The 19,756-nt window shown below is 40.5% G+C and overlaps 1 protein-coding gene across 10 annotated transcripts in view; it reads right to left on the bottom strand.

Moving 5' to 3' along the window:
* AKAP7 (A-kinase anchoring protein 7) overlaps nucleotides 1-19,756 on the bottom strand; it is a 125,781-nt gene that overhangs the window by 73,449 nt on the left and 32,576 nt on the right. For all 10 annotated transcript variants that reach the window (XR_005985910.1, XR_005985911.1, XM_041742574.1 and 7 more), the window contains exons 4-6: nucleotides 18,950-19,086; nucleotides 14,140-14,300; nucleotides 708-820 (exon numbers count right to left, since the gene is read on the bottom strand). Coding sequence is in view for 8 of the 10 variants with exons in the window: in XM_041742574.1 (XP_041598508.1) it covers nucleotides 708-820; nucleotides 14,140-14,300; nucleotides 18,950-19,086 (411 nt within the window). In the remaining 2 variants the exon portion in view is untranslated. The remainder of the gene's footprint in view (nucleotides 1-707; nucleotides 821-14,139; nucleotides 14,301-18,949; nucleotides 19,087-19,756) is intronic.

Below are 19,756 nucleotides of genomic sequence, written 5' to 3'. Positions count from 1 at the left end.
AGCACAAGGTCATCTTCTGGAAATCTTGAAAGAGCTGCATAAAGGGGGGGGGGGGGGTTAAGAAGCTTGTCCCACTGGGGCAGCCCCAGTGGCCCAGTGGTTTAGCACCTGCCTTCGGCCCAGGGCGTGATCCTGGAGACCCGGGATCGAGTCCCACGTCAGGCTCCCTGCATGGAGACTGCTTCTCCCTCTGCCTGTGTCTCTGCCTCTTTCTCTCTCTGTGTCTCTCATGAATAAATAAATAAACAATCCTTAAAAAAATTAAAAAAAAAAAAAAAAAGAAGCTTGTCCCACTGAAGACCCCAGCTCCAGTGAGCAGCATCAGGCTTTGCAGGCCCGAGGAGGACGCATGGAGGACAAGCTGGCTGCAATACCACAAGCAAAGAAAGCAATAAAACAGGACCCTGGCCCTGCCTCGATGCTCTTCAAGGGATGAAGCCGATGCAGCAGCAGGAAATGTTGGTCAGAGCATGCAGCTAAATGTTGGCAGATCATGCAGGGTAAGAGCCACAGCGGCCAAGGAGGGCACAGGTGCAGCAGCCTGCATGAAGTCCCATGAGCCAACTCAGCATCCCTGGGAGTGGACTTGGAATCCCAGGACCAGCAGGGTGTCAAGACCCACTGCAAGTGCCATTCATGCCCCAGGCACACGTATTACGGCCGGTGTAGCAAGGAACAGAAGGCTTACGGTAAAAATGTTCACTCACCTTCCTCCGGAGCCATGGCGTCCTGGATAATTTCATAAAAGTCAAATGAGGCTTAAAACTCCTGTTTTCTCCTGCCATGAAGCCCTTTTCTTGAAATGTCCTTTTTGCAGCCTCTAAAGAAAATAAAAATACAAAAATGCTACTGTAATACATGGCTATCTTTTATTATAAAAATAGCAATTCAAAAAATAAATTACTTTATAATGAAGATTACTTTATGTGCCTGTATGGGATATTATTTTCTAAGAGAGGAAAAAAACTACAGTGTGTGGCAACAAACGTGTTATTAAATCTGCAGAGATTTCGAACTCTAAGCCCACAAAAGCAACAATTTGAAAAGGAAACATTTAATAAAGGAAATAACCATTTGTTACGATGCTGATTTTCACTGAATATCCTAGTGCTGCCCATATTCATAAAAAAAGGACTAGTTTATCTGTAATTCATAATACCTAAAACAACTACTTCTGACCAAGATGGCATAACACAATCAGGTTTACCCTCCCTTCTGAAACAATAAAAGGGCAAAGTATATAAAATGATGGTTTGTAAGATACTCTACTTATCAGGCAATGAATGTCAGTGATCCCTTAGAGATGAGAAATCAACAAATTGAGCCCTACGACTGCCCCGCTTTCATCGCTGAGAGTCTAAGCCCCTGTGCAAAGAGGAAAAACCCAGGTGGAGCTGAAAGGAGAGGTGAAAGCATCTATAGTTCACAGGAAAGAGTCCTGGAAAAGTGAAATACACACAGAGAAAAACCCACAGATCTGCAAAGGGTTGTCCTAAAGTATTCAGCTGAGTATAGACCAGCAAATGTATGTTAGCAAACTACCCGAGAATGGAGGAACACATTCAAAAGTGTTAGAGGGAACAGGGCCCGGTGCTCATACAGGGGCAGGAGAATTGTCTGGTCCCATGAGCCAGACTGAAAAAAACCTCGAGATTTGTGGAAAACTGGGTAGCAAAAGGTCTTACCTCAGCGGTGGGGAAAAATTAGCTTTGAACTGGTGCTGTTCTAGTCCCATCTAAAAAATCTTAGAAGCAAGATCCAAAAGGAAAAAACTGTTTCCAAGTAACTTGTGTCCCAGAACAAAGCCCAAGAGTATTTATAGGAATAAAAAACTATCCAGACCCAACAAGGTATAGACTTCAAAACACCTGGCATCTAATAAAAAAAATGTTCAGGTATGCAAACAAAAAGGAAAATGTAATCCACAAAAAAGAGATAAATCAATTCATCAAAGGGACCCAGAACTGACACAAATACTAGAATTAGAAGATGAGAGAATCAAAATAGTGACTATGATGGCATGCTTTATGCTCAAAACGTTAATAGAGACATGCAAGATAAAAAAAAAGACCCAAGTCAAATTTATAGAGATGAAAACTGCAATGTCTAGACAAAAATAAACTGTATGGAATTAACAACAGCTTAGACATTATAGAATAATAAATTAATGAACTTGAAGACCGCAATAGAAGCCACCCAAAATAAAACACAGAGGAAAGAAAGAAAGAAAGAAGAAAGAAAGAAAGAAAGAAAGAAAGAAAGAAAGAAAGAAAGAAAGAAAGATCGTTAAGTGTGGGGTAACAGCAAGTCATCTTATATACAAGTGAAGTCCCTAAAAGAGAGGTAAGAGGAGACAGAGAAAAATACTTGAAGAAATAATGCCTGTTGGGGAATGAGAGTTGCCACAACCACGACGGAAAATAATCTAGGTAATAATCTTTAAAATTTAAACTGCACAAGTATTTGAACCAACAAATTCAATTCTAGGCAAATACACAAAATAAAATTATCAGCACATAAAATTCTATATAGAAGATATTTAGCAATGTTCAAATTCAAACAAAGTAGAAATAACCTCATCAATAAAGAAATGGTTGCTGAATTACCATATGGCATACTAAGCACTATCACAAGAAAAAGCAAATCAGAGCTACACATAATGTCCTGAAAAGATGCCCATGATCTATTAAGCAAAAAAAGGCAAGTTGCATGGTTAATATAATAATAATAGGATTCCACGGTTTATTTAAAGAAGGTAAATTCTCTGTATTTATGTTCTATTAGCATAAAAAATGGAACAAAATACCTTAGGATGAGGGTTGACATTGAATAGAGATAGATGAGACTAGTAGCATTTTCTTTACACACCCGTACATTGTTTGAGAGGTTATAATGAGTGTTTATTACTTCTGAATAATAAAGGTGGAAAAAATTAAGTAAGCACAACAACTGACTATGCATGAGCCATACAACATTATTACAAGGGCACAAGCATCACACTGGAATGCACGAAAAGAATTTTTGGCTATATATATGAAAAAAATCATACTTTTCAAAGATCTTTGGTAAACAACTTCGCATCTGTTCTCTCTACCACAAAATCAAGCAGGGCTAATTCCTAAGTTAATTTTAAAGATAAAAAAAAAACGGAAACATAAGAAGGTCAACGCTCCAAGTCACACTCCTCGTCAGGAGGAAAGAAGGAACTGGAATCCAGATGCTGTCGTGTCTACTCTGGTCATGTTTGAAGCTGGCTAAAACCTCAGCTTCTAGCGGGCTCAGCGACGGGCAGGGAAGCTGCCCCAGCAAGTGACTGAGGAAGAGGAAGGCAGGGCATGTGTCCCGGTCCACTATGTCCACACACGCTGGACGTAGTGTCCAGTCAGAGCAGCTCCCCGGTTTTACGCATTTGAGCTTCTAGGTAGCCTTTCATTTTCTAAAAGGATTCCAACATTTACCTGAAAAAAGTTTAAAAAATCAAGCCTCAGAAAACACACAGAGACGGTCCCTTTAGTAACAATAATCCTGCCAATAATGTCCATTAAAAAAAACGAACGGGTGAGTTATAAGGCAAAAAAAATGTCTTTGAAACTCAAATAAAACCACATCCAATCCAAACGTGTTGAGAAAAATTGTTCCTTTTAGATTCATTTACTTCTTAGCAATGGGAAATATGCTCTAATTTTTCTGACAATTAAAAATCACAAACCTAGTGGGAGACTATCTAATCTTTCCAGAAAACACCAGGAGGATGCCTGGGTGGCAGCCAGTTGAGCATCTGACTTGGTGTCGGCTCAGGTCCTAATCTCAGGGTCATGGGCTGGAGCCCTGCATGCATGCTCAGCGTGGAGTCACCTTGAGATTTTTCCTCTCCCTCTGCCTCTCCCACTCCTGCTCTCTCTAAAATAAATAAATCTTAAAAAAAAACCAAAAAAACAAAAAAAAACCAAACAGTGGGAGGATTAGACTAGGCTGGGAGGCTATGAAGCCAAGAAGATGTCCAAAGTGATGGTGGAGACCGGGTCCGCTGACACTCCACCCCACAGGGCCAGACCTGCTGCCACCTGCCTTACGCTGGGGGTAGCCACCACCGAGGACACAACCCATTGCCCCAGAATAGACTCTGCACTGTCCTTTTTTGTTCAAGTTGCTGGCTCCTGATTCAAAGCCAAGACCAAAGCAAGATTGCGTTTCCAGCACCAAAGCCAACTGCGGAAGAAGGAATGTGACATGGGAGAGAGTGGGGAAGAGTTCAGATGCTGGGCAGCTACAAAGGGAAAGACAACAGTCCGGCGTACGCATGTGCTAACATAATAAGAGTGCATTTATCACAACTACTATTATAATTAACTCATCAGCGTTGGTTCACATAATGAATCATAAGCAGGTATGTCTTTCCTCAACTAGCCTGTCCTAACAGCTTTGGCCCTCTCTGTTGTGGCATATCCTCAACCGTTTTTCAACAGACCTACAGAGTTAAAATATTAGGCTGAATCATGCAAAACTGTCATTTTTATGGATCAAAAATAGTCAAATACTGGCAATGTCTGATGGCTTGACATATGCCATGGGGGACTAATGAACTAAGTTTCTAGGATCTGACTGAAGGGATCAGGGCATACTTTCTAAGTCTTCAAGTTTTTGAAGGATTATCATATACAAGAGTTGCTGATAGCGACTCGGCAACATGTTCATATCAACCCAGAAAACAGAAATGGCATGAAGGTGTGAAAGCAAAAATCCGTTTCTTCTTTTATTTACTGATCACTTCTCAGGTGTGCCAGGCACCGTCTGCTTACGACAGCGGACATGGCCCTGCTTTCGCTAAGTCTTAGGGACAGAGCTGGGCCCAATAAAGAGGACTCAACAATGTTCAGAATTATCAAAAACTATAAAAGATACAAGGAAAGAGGTTTTGTTAAGAGAAATTAAAATGGTAGGTATTTGTATCGTTCATTACTACCTAGAGTAGTTTTCACATTTTATTTTTTTTCATATAATAATCTCATTATCAATTGATTGTAAAGATACAATATTTTTCTATTTACTGGTTTCACTTACTTTAAATTTTGACCCAGCAGTTCTCATTACTCACTGGGTCTGAAATCTTTGATAATGGAGAGCCATCCATAATACTGCTTTAAATAATACTTGTCACAAAGCACAGATAATTTGTTATTAATGTGGTTTTCCAGTACAGTACATTCTCTAGGGAGAAAGAAATAGGGAAAAAAGAAAGTGTTGCCTTCTTTTGGAAAAGTATTTCTTAGTGTTGTTGTTCCCCCCCCTCCCCCTATTAGCAATATTATCTATTGCTTAGCCAGACTACAGGGTTAGGGAAATATCATTCTCGAGATTAGAAGAGTTTTTGAAAGAAGAGTGTGAAAACCACATGTCATTTTTCATCCACATTAACTCATGTTCTGGAGGAGAAGCTTATGAATAATTTAAGAGATTGTTCAATTCCTCCTAGTACCACAGACATTCCTCCAAGCACTAAGTAGAAAATCACACAGCAAATATATCAGATACCCTTCAAAAGTCAGCAAGGAACACTTCCTAAATAGTATAATTTACCTCATTGCTAAAGATGTAAAACGTCTGAAGAATCATTTCTTAAAATGTATTTTAAACACTAAGAGACTTGGCTGTATAAAAGAATACTGAGATGAATAATCTTTTTGAGATGAATAATTTAATAAAGAAACAATATTTTGTAATCCTAACAAATACAGTACAGTTTTATCTGTTTGGGCGAGTTTGTTTGTTTTATCCAGCAGACATTTATGGAGTATGCTAAGTACCAGGAAGTTTTTCCTGTTTTTTTAAATTCTAAATATACGTATTTTTACATAGGAGATTTTCTTCAAGTGAACTCTTAAGTATGTAGCAATGGGACGCCTGAGTGGCTCAGCAGTTGAGCTTCTGCCTTCGGCCCAGGTCATGACCTCAGGGTCCTGGGATCGAGTTCCGCATCTGCCTCCCTGCAGGGAGCCTGCTTCTCCCTCTGCCTGTGTCTCTGCCTCTCTCTCTCTGTGTCTCTCATGAATAAATAAATAAAATCTTTAAATAAAAAAGTATGTAGCAACAATAAATTTATATGTAAAATGTAAAGAAATTGCTAAAAGTTCTCTGAAAATAAACCGCAACAGATCAATTTTAATAAAATCTTAATTATATACACTTTTAAATTATATACACTTTCTTATAAATTTTCCTTTTTTTTTTTTTTGCTATTTTTCCCTGTTTCTAACACGGTGAGGGATATTTATATGATACCATGATATATAATATGAGAATAATCACAAAGGTTAATTTTTTTTATTGAGGTGTATAAATGAGATTATTAATAAAAATAGCCTAGAAGATGAAATGTAAATTAGGTAGTCCTAATATATTCTTTTTTTCTAATATATTCTTAAATTTAAATATTCTATTTCAGATACACCAGAAATAATAAGTTGGATTTTAGTTTTAAGAAGACCAATCTGTGATGAGACGATACACCACACAACAGGAGGTGGTAAGGTCTTCCCATCTGGAAGATACTTCCATATACCCTTGTAAGTTACAGTAAAACTATGTCACATATAATATGAAAAATCTCAATAGAATTTTATTTATTTTTTTTTTAATTTTTTATTTATTTATGATAGTCACAGAGAGAGAGAGAGAGAGGCAGAGACACAGGCGGAGGGAGAAGCAGGCTCCATGCACCGGGAGCCTGATATGGGATTCGATCCCGGGTCTCCAGGATCGCGCCCTGGGCCAAAGGCAGGCGCCAAACCGCTGCGCCACCCAGGGATCCCTCAATAGAATTTTAGAATCACTTTTTAGCCATTTAAAACTTTAAATAAAAGTGATACAACTGTTTTAACGGTTATTACTATTTAAAGGATTCTTGTTTCCATGCGCTACTTAAACTGTTCCATTTTTAGATGTTTTAGTAAATCACCTGAACTCTATGCTTCAACATAACGGCTGGCATAATGTTGAAATGAACTTCAATTTAAAATTTTTATACTCATCATTTTAAGCAGGTATTTCCAATCGATTACTTGTAAAACTGTCAAATAGAACTTTAAAACGTTTCATTCTTAAAAGCAAGTCTTTAAAATTACACCTTGATGCCAGAGGAATCACATTCATTCCACTGCAGTTGAAGAAAGAGACTCCAGGTGAGCATTCTAACACCAGCCTAGTTCTCCTATTATTCAACTTGTGTTCTTGGACACGTCACTTGCCCTCAACAGTGAAAGTGATGAGGCCATTACGTTTGGTCTCGCAGGTCCCTCTACTTATCTTAACAATGAGCTAGTCCAAGTGAACAGTCAGGGAATGCTGGTGCATCATCCATCAGGGATTCTATTTTTTTTTTTTAAGGTGTTCTTTATTTATTAGAGAGAGAGAGAGAGAACAAGCAAGGGGAGGGGCTGCGGGAGAGGGAGAAGCAGGCTCCCCACTGAGCACAGAGCACCAGGCAGGGCTCGATCCCAAGACCCCAAGATCATGACCTGAGCTGAAGTCAGATGCCTAACTGACTGAGCCGCCCAGGTGCCCCTCCTTCAGGGATTCCAGACACCAGGCCTGGATTTTACTGTCATACGAAGATTTAGACATGAATATAAACAAGGGAAGAGAGACTACGTAAAGTTAAATGTTCTTTCAACTACACTTTTATGTTTACATCATACATTTTTTCATTTGTTTACATATCAATTTAAAAGATATTTATTGGATCTCTATTACATAACAGGCTCTGGGGACACAAAGAGGAAAGATTCCCTCAAAGAGCTCCCACTCTAATTGAGAAACACTGATTCCTAAACAATCAAATACAATGAAATATTACATTTTCTACCATAGATATCCATCTATAGAATACAGGGGAGATTAGGGGAGAAAATAGTCATTTCTATTTTGAAGAAATCAGAAAAGCCTTTATTTTGGAAGTAATGTCTGAAATAAGTTGTGGGTTTTTTTTGTTTTGTTTTGTTTTAGATTTTATTTATTTATTTACTTGAGAGAGAGAGAGAGAGCAAGCAGGGGGAGGGGCAGAGGGAGAAAGCAGCAGACTCCCTGCTTATCCAGGACTCAGGCTCCCTCCCAGGACCCCGGGATTGTGACCTGAGCCAAAGGCAGACATTTAACCAACTGAGTCACCCAGGTGCCCCATGAAATGAGTTTTATAAAAGATCAATAATACAGTCTGAAAAAGAAATTAAGAAAACAATTCCATTGATAGTAGTACCAAAAATAATAAAATACTTAGTAATTAACTTTAACAAGGAGGCAAAAGACTGACAACTACAACATATTGCAGAAAGAAATTAAAGACTAAAGTAAATGGGAAATGGACATCTCATGGTCATGGACTGGAAACCTTAATGCTGCTAAGATGGCAATAACACCCAAAGTGATCTACAGATTTAATGCAATTCCTACCAAAGTTACAGTGACACTTTTTGCAGAAATAGAAAAAAAGTCATCCTAAAATTCACTGGAATCTCAAAGGACCCTAAATAGCCAAAAACTATTAATAAGAACAAAGTTGGAAATCTTACACTTTTTTGTTTCAAAATTTACTACAAAGCTACAGTAATCAAAATAGCGTGATCATACGTGTCAGAATGGTTAAAATCAAAAACAACAACAACAAAAAAACAACAGGCGTTGGTAAGAATGTTTAGGAAAAGCAACCCCTTTTGCACTGTTGGTGGGAATACAAACACCTGCAGCCACTGTGGAAAACAGTGTGGAAGGTCCTCAAAAGCTAAAAATGGGATTACCGTATGACCCAGCAATTGCACTATTTGATCTTTATCCAAAAACACTTATGCAAAAACACTCATTCAAAAGGATACATATACCCCTATGATTATTACAGCATTATTTACAATAGCCAAGATATGGAAACAGCCCAAGTGTCCATTGATATAGGTAAATGGGTAAAAAAATATGGTATATACATACAATAGAATATTATTCAGTCATAAAAAAGAATAAAATCTTGCCATTTGCAACAAAGTAGATAGAACCAAAGAATATAATGATAAGCAAAATAAGTCAGAGTAAGACGAATACCACATGACTTCACTCATATGTAGAATTTAAGAAACAAATGAACAAAGAAAAAAGAGAGAGACAAACCAAGAAACAGACCCTTAACTATAGACAACAAACTGACGATCCCCAAAGGGGAGGGGAAGAGGGGAGGGGAGAGCTAGGGGATGGGGACTGAGGAGGGCACTTATCATAATGAGCACTGAGTGATGTACAGGACTGCTGAATCACTATATTGTACACCTGAAACTAAAATAATACTATTTTAACTGCACTGAAATTAAAATTTTAAATATAAAAAAAAATCCCTCCCCTAAAAAAAGTTTACAGATAGGCTTAAATAATGAGTGGACAATATACAGTGAGAGAGGAAAAGAGGGCGCGCACGTGCACACACACAGGTGGCTGAGGGGAGGCAGCGGGTGGGGAGAAACCAGCAAGATTTCGAGCTTAGGCCAAGTAGGATGCAGGGCTCCCACCCTGAGATCAGGATCTGAGCAGAGGCAAAACCAAGAGTCGGCATTCAAGCAACTGAGCCACCCAAGTGCCGCTAGAGTAAATCTTAAAAGTTCTCATCACAAGAAAAAAATGTGTAACTATGTGAGGTAATGGATGTTAACCAGACATATGGTCCCATCTTTGGGGGAAATGACAGTCAATGTAAGAGAAAGTGCAATGTTCAAATGGACATCCTAAAAACCTTCCACTTTTCCTTGTGTGAGAGAAATACACTTAGAATCTTCTATCATGCTAGCCAAGGGCACTTTCCTCATTAAAAAAAGAAAAAGATTTGCAAGAACTATCGTAATTCTAGCAGGCTAAATTTTTAGCAATCTCTCAATCTAATACACATCTTAACAAAATTATATTTTCGCTGAAATAAAGGAATGAGATCACATATTCATTTCTACACAAAAATGTCATTATTACAGTGCAATGTCATTATTGTAGGATGTGGAGAAATGCCATATAAACGCATAATTTTCAAAATCTTCTTAGCTCTATCAGCTCCTGCGTACTGCTAAGAAAGGAGAAAGTAGGTTCTGTTTTATTCTGGAAAAACAGGATCTCTCAAGGTCCGGCTAGGAAGCTGACAGACACACAGAGCTTTGAGGCCACACACCCTGCGTGGACACTGTGGGCAAAGATGGGCCTAGTGTCTTCAGCCCACTGGTATCTACCAGGAATAACACTTGGCAGCAACGTACCTGTATGCATAGTTCAAGTACTGATGGTAAAACACATCTATTCAGACTGTATTAGTCCAAAATATAGAATACATGTCTTCAATTTTACATTAAAAATTCTAAATTATTCTTTATCCTGCAATTTTCAGCAATAAGTTAAAATATTAGAGTCTAAAATTCACTTCTTTTTTCATAACAACTATATAATTTAAAAACTTGTTTGAGGGATGGTCATTAAGGAGGGCACATGATGTAATGAGCAGTGGGTATTATATAGACTGAGGAATCGCTGACCTCTACCTTTGAAACTGATAATCATTTTATGTTAATTTAATTTAAATAAAAAAAATTTTTTTGGAGTTTGTTTCTTTTAACTTGCAAGTTTTAAAACTCTAAAAACTAGGTAAATCATACTATTCATGAGTTATAATGTTCAACTACTTTTCAAGGTAATTTTACTTCATAATATGAACTTAAACTTCTTTATTAATACTTTAATAATTAAATTTATTTTCTTTAAAAATTCTGCTCTTCCACTAAGTCAAACTAGCTCTACCTTGACAATTTTGAACAAATAAGATTTTAATATTCTTTTTTCGGCATATACATAAACATAGTTTATTACAGTTTTAAGAAATGTAGGGCTCTGGTCAATTCTAAATGTAGAACTATATCATTTGAATAAGTAGTTTATAAAAAGGACACAAAAAATAAAAAGAAAAAATAAAAAGAACACAAAGATAAATATTACATTATTTACTGACACTGAATAAGTAGTTTATAAAAAGTGACACAAACATTACATTATTTACTGACACTGTTGGACTAAAGCAATACTAATCCTGAGGCATTTTTGTCAAAATAAATCCAATAAAGTGAAATATTGACAAAAATTCCCTGTATTGAACACTGTATCTGAACATTATATATGTGGGGTATTAATCCATATATTCACTAAACTTCAATGAAAATTTTCCATATACATATTTAAATATTGATTTCTTATAAAAGTGCATAAAAGTATAATCAAAAGCAACAGTATAAAATACACAAGAGATTAAAAGCAAGCATAACAAGCAGTGATTATATGAGGACAGAATGCTATTCTCCCTCTATTTTCCATTTTTGTAACGTTTTGTTTAAATTTTAGAAAAGTATATATATATGTTTAAGTAAAAGTCTCTCACATTGAGAAAAGAATTACAGGGGCAGTGGCCTTTCCTAAAATGACAAAGCAACACCCTTGGGCTCATAGTCATACGAAAGCTGGCAAGATCTCACATTCCTCAGCGTACAATGGATCTTTCATCAATTCTGGAAACTGCCTTTGTGAGAATATTTGCTAAGAATGGATGGAATTCTCAATGTTGCAAGCACCCATTGAATTATTTAAAAGAACAATGAATGAATGACTAATTAGAAATGTTTCTTGAGATCAGGGATATTTATATTCCAAAAGAAAAAAAACCTATACCTAGCATTTTCTCCAGAGCAGTTAGGAAGAACAGATTAAGTTTGTTATCTGTGGGCATTGGATCCCAAATGCTCTGCTCTCAAAACTGTTAGAGTTGCCTTTTTCTTGACCAACTAATAATTTTAAATCCTTCTTGACTCAAAAATATTGTTTGCATGTTTGTTTATATGTACTTTGCTCTACAAAAGAAAACATAACCAACAATAAAATGAAACTTGATCCTCACAATGTCTCCCTTAACCCAAAAAGAGATGCCCTTTTTTTGGGGGGGAGGGGTTGTTTTTTAAAATTATGTATTTATTTAAGTAAGCTGTATGCCCAGTGTGGGGTTTGAACTCACGACCCTGAGATCAAGAGTCACGTGCCCTTTAGACTATGCCAGCCAGGCACCCCAAGAGATGTACTTCTGAATGGGTAACTATAAAACAACATAAAGACAATATGACCCTAAGTAGAAAAAAAAAAAAAGTATGTCTCAAAAAAAAATCATACATAAGGTTAAAACCACTTAAAAATACATACACTTTGGGAGAATATAAGGAAATAATAAACACTGACTTCAGGATGATGAAGGATGGCCATATAATGGATTAATGAAAAGGATAATACAGTTAAATTATTACCAGTGTCCAACTTTTGTTTTGTGGACTTTGTTTTGTGTGTTTTATTTGGTGGTGGATTTCCAGGTGATTATGATACCATTTAAAAATAGATGGATGGATGGCCAATAGATGACAGATAGACAGGTAGATAGATGGATAAAGTTAAATGAGCATGGACCAATGATGAGTCTGTTACAAACCAAAAATCACTAAACCTGAAATGAAAGGACACGAGATGATGTGACATGAAAATAAAAATTCTTTACAGCATGTAGATTAACACTCAAACTACAATCTGTAGATCAACTCAAAAGTCGTTCATCCAGATTTTGTAATTTTCTGCTTCTACTTCACTACACACTTTCAATTGTGCTACATGAAGTAACCTGTGATACCTTCTAACATCACCAAAGGACCTCCTGCTCAGAGTAGCACCTAAACAGAAAGCGGGGAAAGTACCATAGAGGAAAATGATGCTGCCTCACTCAGGGACTCGGGGACTCTCTGGAACGGGGTGGACAAGTCCCATAAGTCTCGGAATAGGCAATCAGTGATTCTTATCCATACTGTCAATACTTACTTAATGCCAAATATATGTCAAATGTCATGAAAAGCACTGGAATTCTGCAGACTTAGGATCAGGACAGTCCTAGCAGATACTGAAGTCCAGCCCATCACCATCCAGACTGCCCAGAGTCAACATATCCTCAGGTCGAAAAATCAAAATAATACAGTCACTGTAGAAAACAGTATGGAGGTTCCTCAAAAAATCACAAATAGAAACACCATATGATCCAATAATTCCACTCCTGAGTCTTTACCCAAAAAACAAAGACATTAATTCAAAAAAACATACACACCTCCATATTAATTGCAGCATTATTTACAATAGCCCAAATACAGAAGCAACCTAAGTGTCCATCAACAGGAAGATGTGGTATATATACACCAGAATATTACACAGCCATAGAAAAGGTGGGATCATGCCATTCAAGACAACATGGACGGACCTAAGCATATTATCCTAAGTGAAATAAGACAGAGAAAGATAAATACCATATGATTCTAGTTATAAGTGAAATCTGAAAAAAACAAAACAAAACAAACGCATAAACAAACAAAAAAGCAGAATCAGGCCTCTAAATAGAGACCAAAACAACAGCTGCAGGAAGGGAGAGCAGTGGGGGGTTGGGCAAAGTGGGTGAAGTGGTGGGAGACACAGGCTTCCAGGTATGGAATGAGTAAATCAGGGGACGCCTGGGTGGCTCAGTCGATGAAGCGTCCAATTCTTGGTTTCAGCTCAGGTCATGATCTGGGTCGTGAGATTGGGCCCTGCAACAGGCTCCCCACTCAGCAGAGTCCTCTCCCTCTGCCCCTGCCCCCAACTCTCTCTCTCTCTCTACAGTGGATCAATATTTTTTAAAAAAAGAAGTCATGGGAATAAAAGTCACTGCATAAGGGATAAAGGCTGTGGCTGTAAGAAGGATGTACTGGGTCAGATGGTAGCTACGCTCGTGGTGAACATAGTATAAACTTATCAAATCATTATGTTGTGCACCTGAAACTAATGGAGCATTGTGTGTCAACCATACTCAAAGAAAAAAAAAAAAAAACTCAAGATAACTTTCAGGTGTTTTATTTGGCTGCTCACCTACACATGCAAATACCGAAGCAGCTCATTGCTAGCGTAAGGTTATAATGGCTCTCCAAAGCTAAAAGGTGTCAAAGGTCTATTATGAGAATTGGGGATGGGAAAGAGATTGCTTCTTCAACCCAGGAGATTTCCCATGGATTTGTTGCTGTTTTGCTTTACCTGCTATCTCCAAAAGTAGATTTATGTGATGTCCTTCTGCCAGCTTCACAAATCCAACCTGATTTCCAAAAGTGTCAACCCCTTGAAAGGGCAAAATCAACTCTTTTCCTTGGAGGATTTCTTCTATGAATGGTTTTAATTCCAAAAGAGCACCGATACCACTGGGAAGAGATGATATATTTTTAAGTAATGAAATATATAAAACCAAACAAGAAACAATCAGTTTTAGAAAGATAAGTTTTGATATTTGTTCTAATTAAGGTTCAAAATCTAACCCATGTGATTCAAATTAAACATTAATTTCCCACAAAAATTATGGAAGAAGTAAATTAAATCTTTACTTAATTGTAATTTACATTAAAGACATGAAAGAAAATACTATTTTATAGTTCACCAAGAGGTTTTTAATCAAGAAAATGCTGCATAAACAACTAAAAAAAAATTACTGATAATATATTCCAAAAAAATTAATATCACAAAAGCTTATATTAGATTATATGGAAAGTTCTAGATTCTTATGAAAAGTACCAATATAGTAATTACTATCTGCAAAGCGCTAAAACTTAATATTCATTATCTCTTAAACCATAACAGCCTCCATAATAAGATAATACTGTAACTGGATTAAACGAAAATACAAGCTTCTATTTGCCAACTACAACCGTCTGAGTTTATTTCTGTTTAATGTATGTGATTATAGGACTATTCTGTGTTTCAAATACTTTATTTTTCTTCATAATAACAAATGTTTACTATATAAATGAATCAAACATTATCAGATTTGGAATATTTTGAAAATTAGGATAAATTCCTTCCATCTTTAAGAGAATTCTAGTGTAGGTATGGCGTTATGAGAAAAAATTAAAATCTCACTAGATGGCAGCAATGACTCCAAAAAGAGAAAGGTACATTCTTACATAATGGAGACGGCCTTAAAATACCCTTCAGAGGAAACATCTTTATTTTCAACTAATCAGTGTGATTTGTTCACCAATAATTAGATGTCAAATGTGTGAAAAGAAATTTAGGTACTTTTCTAGCTCTTTCGTATTTCTAAATTAGTTTTCATATATAGTCTGTAACTGATTCCATCCATAACTTCACAGCGAGTTTCAATTCTCGTCAAGGCCATAACATAACGTACAATAATACTTCAAAACACCTTCGGAGAGGTCAGCATTTGCCATTGTGCCTCCCAGTCCATGTCCTAAACCCAATCTGCGCTGACTGCATCCGTGCAGAAGACACAGTGTGCGTCCCTGGCCGGCCGCGGGACGGGCCTTGGCTGCGGGGGTTAGAGCCGTGAGGGGAGGGCACCCGCTCTGGCCCATCGCTCACTGATTGGGGAATTCGAGACACTCAGTTCAGATGGAGGCCACAAAAATAAATGAATGAATGAATGAATGAGTAAATAAATAAATAAATTAAATAAATGTAGGCCACACAAAAGCCTAGGGCTTTTCATAGACAGCGAATCCTACGTGCTATTTTTCATTAAAAAAAAATCTAGATAATCCAACATCAGTCCAGTTTCAGCTTTTTCAGTTTTCTGGGTGCATAGAGCACGAAGTCCCAAGGAGACGTCACCCATCACAGAGAGGAAGAGTCCTGGGGTCTATTGGTAAGTATCACCGACTTCCAAATTCTTTGGAATAGCGTATCTTCTCAAGAATGGTTTATACAAAGACTTCTCCATGGTAAACCGAGGAGAAAGTGTACGCATCCAGGAAATGGCTCTGAAACGGGGCTTTAGCCCCAAAGGTGCGTCTGAAATTAAGGCAGGGAGCGCAGCCATTCTTCAGCTCAGCAGCTGGGTTTGGCCTTAAAATTTCTATCCCTTTCTCCCAAGTTCTGAGGACAAAGGACCTGATGTGGTGTCTGAAGAAATTCATGATTTTAAAAAAATCTTTTTTTTTTCTCTTTAAGTAATCACTGTAGCCACCATGGGGCTTAAACTTGTGACTCTGACATCAAGAGTCAGCCAGGCGCCCTGAAGAAATTCATGATTCTAGAAACCGCTTCCGCGCACCCCACACCCAACCCACTGGTCGACCTCGATGACCATACTAGATTTTGAAAAGAACACAGAACAAGAAAATGACAATACAGAAGCCAGCTTACTATACGGTATAGGATGGAAGGTAAAATTAAAAGATCAGAGACTGACTGACTGACTGACTAAATAAATAAATAAATAAATAAATAAATAAATAAATAAAATCAGAGACTCAGAAAATCCTTGATATATATAATGTTTTACCAGGAAACCAGATCGGTTCCTCTCTCACTATCAAGCTCCCCGAGTGAAGACACGTCTTGATTCTGCTCCTCCTTTGAAGGTTCATGCTGCGGACGCCTGGGTGACTGGGTCCCTGACTCAGCTGGCTCATGCCCTGGGCTCAGGCTGTGACCTCAGGGTGCTGGGGTGGAGCCTGCTGGGGGCCCTGCTGAGGGGGGTGGGGGGCCGGGGGTCTCCCTCCACTTGTACCCTCCCACTCTCTCTCTCTCCCTCTCTCTCTGCAAGATAAATAAATAAACCCTTTTTTTTAAAAAAAATAAAATAAAAAATACAAGCTAACACACTGCCACAGACACTTCCCTGGCTTCCCAAACTAGTAGGAAATCTTTTGTCCTTTGAAATGCCATTACTGCTTCGTGCCTTTGGGACACGGCGGTTTGTCCTCGTCCTCTGCCATGGCCATTTCAGGTCAGCGGGCATCTAGTGACGGCAGCTGCATGACCCAGAGCGTAGGGGCCGTTCCTGGTTCGTCCTTTTCCCCAAGCACCTGGCTCAGGACCCTGTGCGGGCGAGTCCCAGGGGCTGTCGCTGTGGTTCCTACAACAGGCCTCGTTGGTTTCCTAGAGCTTTCATTACAGTTTTGTTGAGAAGAATCGCTAAGCTGCCAGTACGTGCTCATCACCTCCGAGGAGGGACAATATTCCCAGTACCAGGAGGTCGCATAAGGTCGCCATTTCACGCCGCGGAGACTCGCTGGACATTTGGTTCTTCGCGAAACTGTGAGGATCTGCGAGGAGCCCCAGCTCGGGCTGGGCCGGATGGGGGCCGGATGGGGGCTGGATGGCTGGGCTGGATGGCTGGGCCGGATGGGGGCCAGATGAGGGCCGGATGGGGGCAGATGGGGGCTGGATGGGGGCCTGATAGGGGCCGGATGGCACGGGACCCCAACGGGCAGCCCAGCGACCCTCCCCTCACCAAGCCTCACCGTGACAACCCAGAGGGCCCCCAAACCTCCCTCAAAGCATCCTGCTTGCACCAGGACGTGGACCAGCCTGGGACGGAGGAGGCACCTGCCGTCACCTGGCCCTGCTGCCCACCACGTGCCCCTCACTGGAGGCCTCGGGCTGCAGGAGGCCATGGTACCCAAGCAGGGTCTCTGCCCCCCCCATCCCCCATCTAGGCCTTGCAGCCTCATGCTGCCTCCCCGAGTGGTAAGGGGACCGACTGGCTCCGGCCTCCCTGCTGACCAGGGTTGGCTACTTCCTAGGGCTCCTGCCTCCTCGCTGGGGCCTCACTGCGGCCTCCACTGCAGCCTCCACTGCAGCCTCCACTGCAGCCTCCCGCGCTGTTAGGAGAACAAAGGAAGCCACATCCGTGGGGGTGCAGCCTGGGGAGCGGAGGCCCAGCTCCAAGGACACAGATGGACCCAAACCCGCTGATGATGGTGGCTCAACCTTTTCTGGTTTAAAAAGGTCTCCGGGGTACAAGCTTCCTTCCAGGGGGGAGCCCCCTCCCCTCCCCTTCCCGGGGCCTGCGCTCTCCTAGGAGAATTGAGGAGGCCCTCTGGTCGGCCTGCCCATCCTCAGGGTCCCACTTCGGGGACATGGCCTGGCCACGTACCACCTGCGGGGTACCCTGGTGGCGCCCCGCACACCCTTGCTCCTCTGGCCTTGGGAGCCGCACGTGCTGCTGAAGCAGGGGCCCTGCCAGCAAGCCCCGGGCTCCCTTCCTGCCCGCCCGCCTGGCCTCCGAGGCCACCCGGCAGGACACAGGCCCTGCAGCACCATGTCTGGGTCCTGGTGGGCCCGGGGACAAGGGTGCCCACCGAGGCACCTGCTGGGCTCGCCCATCTCCATGACCCAGGTCTCCCAGCCTCGCTGAGCCAGGGCTCCCCCAGAGTGTCCTTGCCGCCCGTGGCGGCTCCAGGTTGGACAGGACCCTGGGTCCTGACGGGTGGCCACCCCCAGCCAAGCCATGTCTTTCATTCCCTTGGGAAGCGACATGCGACGGAGAAAACGGGAGCGACTGCAAGGCGGTCAGACTGCTTCTCCAGAGAGCTAGAACCCAGAACCCAGGCTGAACCAGAACCACACGGAGGGTCACCAGGAAGGAGCCATGACATGTGCCCGCGAGCATCCGGGGGAGGGGAAGGCCGAGGCCCCCCACCGCAGGCTGGCGGCAGCGCCATGCACTGGAACTATTACAGTCCCCGTTTCCTCAAAAAGCACATGATTTGCCCTGAACCAGGCAGCCATTCAGAGGTGGTTGGGCTGTGACTCCCGACCTTTACCAAGAATCCGAACCTGCGTGGTCAGCCCCAGAGGGCATCCGCGATCAACGCGGGCAGCAACCGCAGACCCAGGGCCACTATTTGACGACAGTAACAGAGTTTAAAAGCCTAGATTAGAAGGAATATTTGCATTGCTAATTCCGCACATTGACTATTAACTGAAATAAATTATAACAAAGGATGTTTCCTCAGAATTTCAGCGCCTCTTTGGGTTCTGCTATGTTCACTCATACCAAAGTAATAATCTGGAAAACGATATTCGAGGAAGACGTAGTACTCACAGGTTGACTTCATCTTCGTTTAATAGCTGCATCACCAGCAGGGTAACGTGAAAGGAGCCGTCACTGGTCATGGCTTTGGCTAGTCGCTCATCTTGCTGGAGTATTGCATTTTGCAGGATCTTAATTCCTCTTGTAATCTAATCGCACACACACATATACACACAGAACAGAGGTTAGGTAAGCAAGATTTCCTAAGACGACATGTCAGTCAAGAAGAAAAATAAGCAACGACCAAAATTAGAACGATGTCAAGATTCCTCAACTCAACAACGCTTAATTACCTATTTGTTCTCAAATACCCTGGATAAAATGAATTTTGGAAGCTTAATAGGATATATAAGTCTTGAAGAATCGTACAATCCGTGTCCATCTTAAAAACACCAAACCTACGGGCGCCTGGGAGGCTCAGTCGGTCAAACACCTGACGCTTGATTTCAGCTCAGGTTGGGATCTCAGAGTCATGAGGTCGAGCCCCACCCTGGGCTCTGTGCTGAGCAGGGCGTCTGCTTGAGATTCTCCCCTCTCCCTTTGCCCCTCCTGTTCTCTCTCTCTCTCTCACACACAAATAAATAAATAAATCTTTAAAAAAAAAATCAAGCCTAATACCCTTATTTTACAAACTGAGTCACTGGGTTGAACCCCCTGGTTGACAATCTCTCAGTGACCACGCAGCTTTTCAAAAAATGGTCCTTGGAATATGCAGTATGACTCATGATAATCATGATCTTTCCTAAAATAAAAAAAAAAAAAAAGTTTTATTCTTGCCACAGAAAGGTCAAGCCAGCAGACAACATTCCATTTCTGTTG

This window comes from Vulpes lagopus, chromosome 2 (genome assembly GCF_018345385.1).
Source record: "Vulpes lagopus strain Blue_001 chromosome 2, ASM1834538v1, whole genome shotgun sequence".
Classification (NCBI taxonomy): Eukaryota; Metazoa; Chordata; class Mammalia; order Carnivora; family Canidae; genus Vulpes; species Vulpes lagopus.
This window is presented reverse-complemented; position numbering and strand designations above follow the sequence as displayed.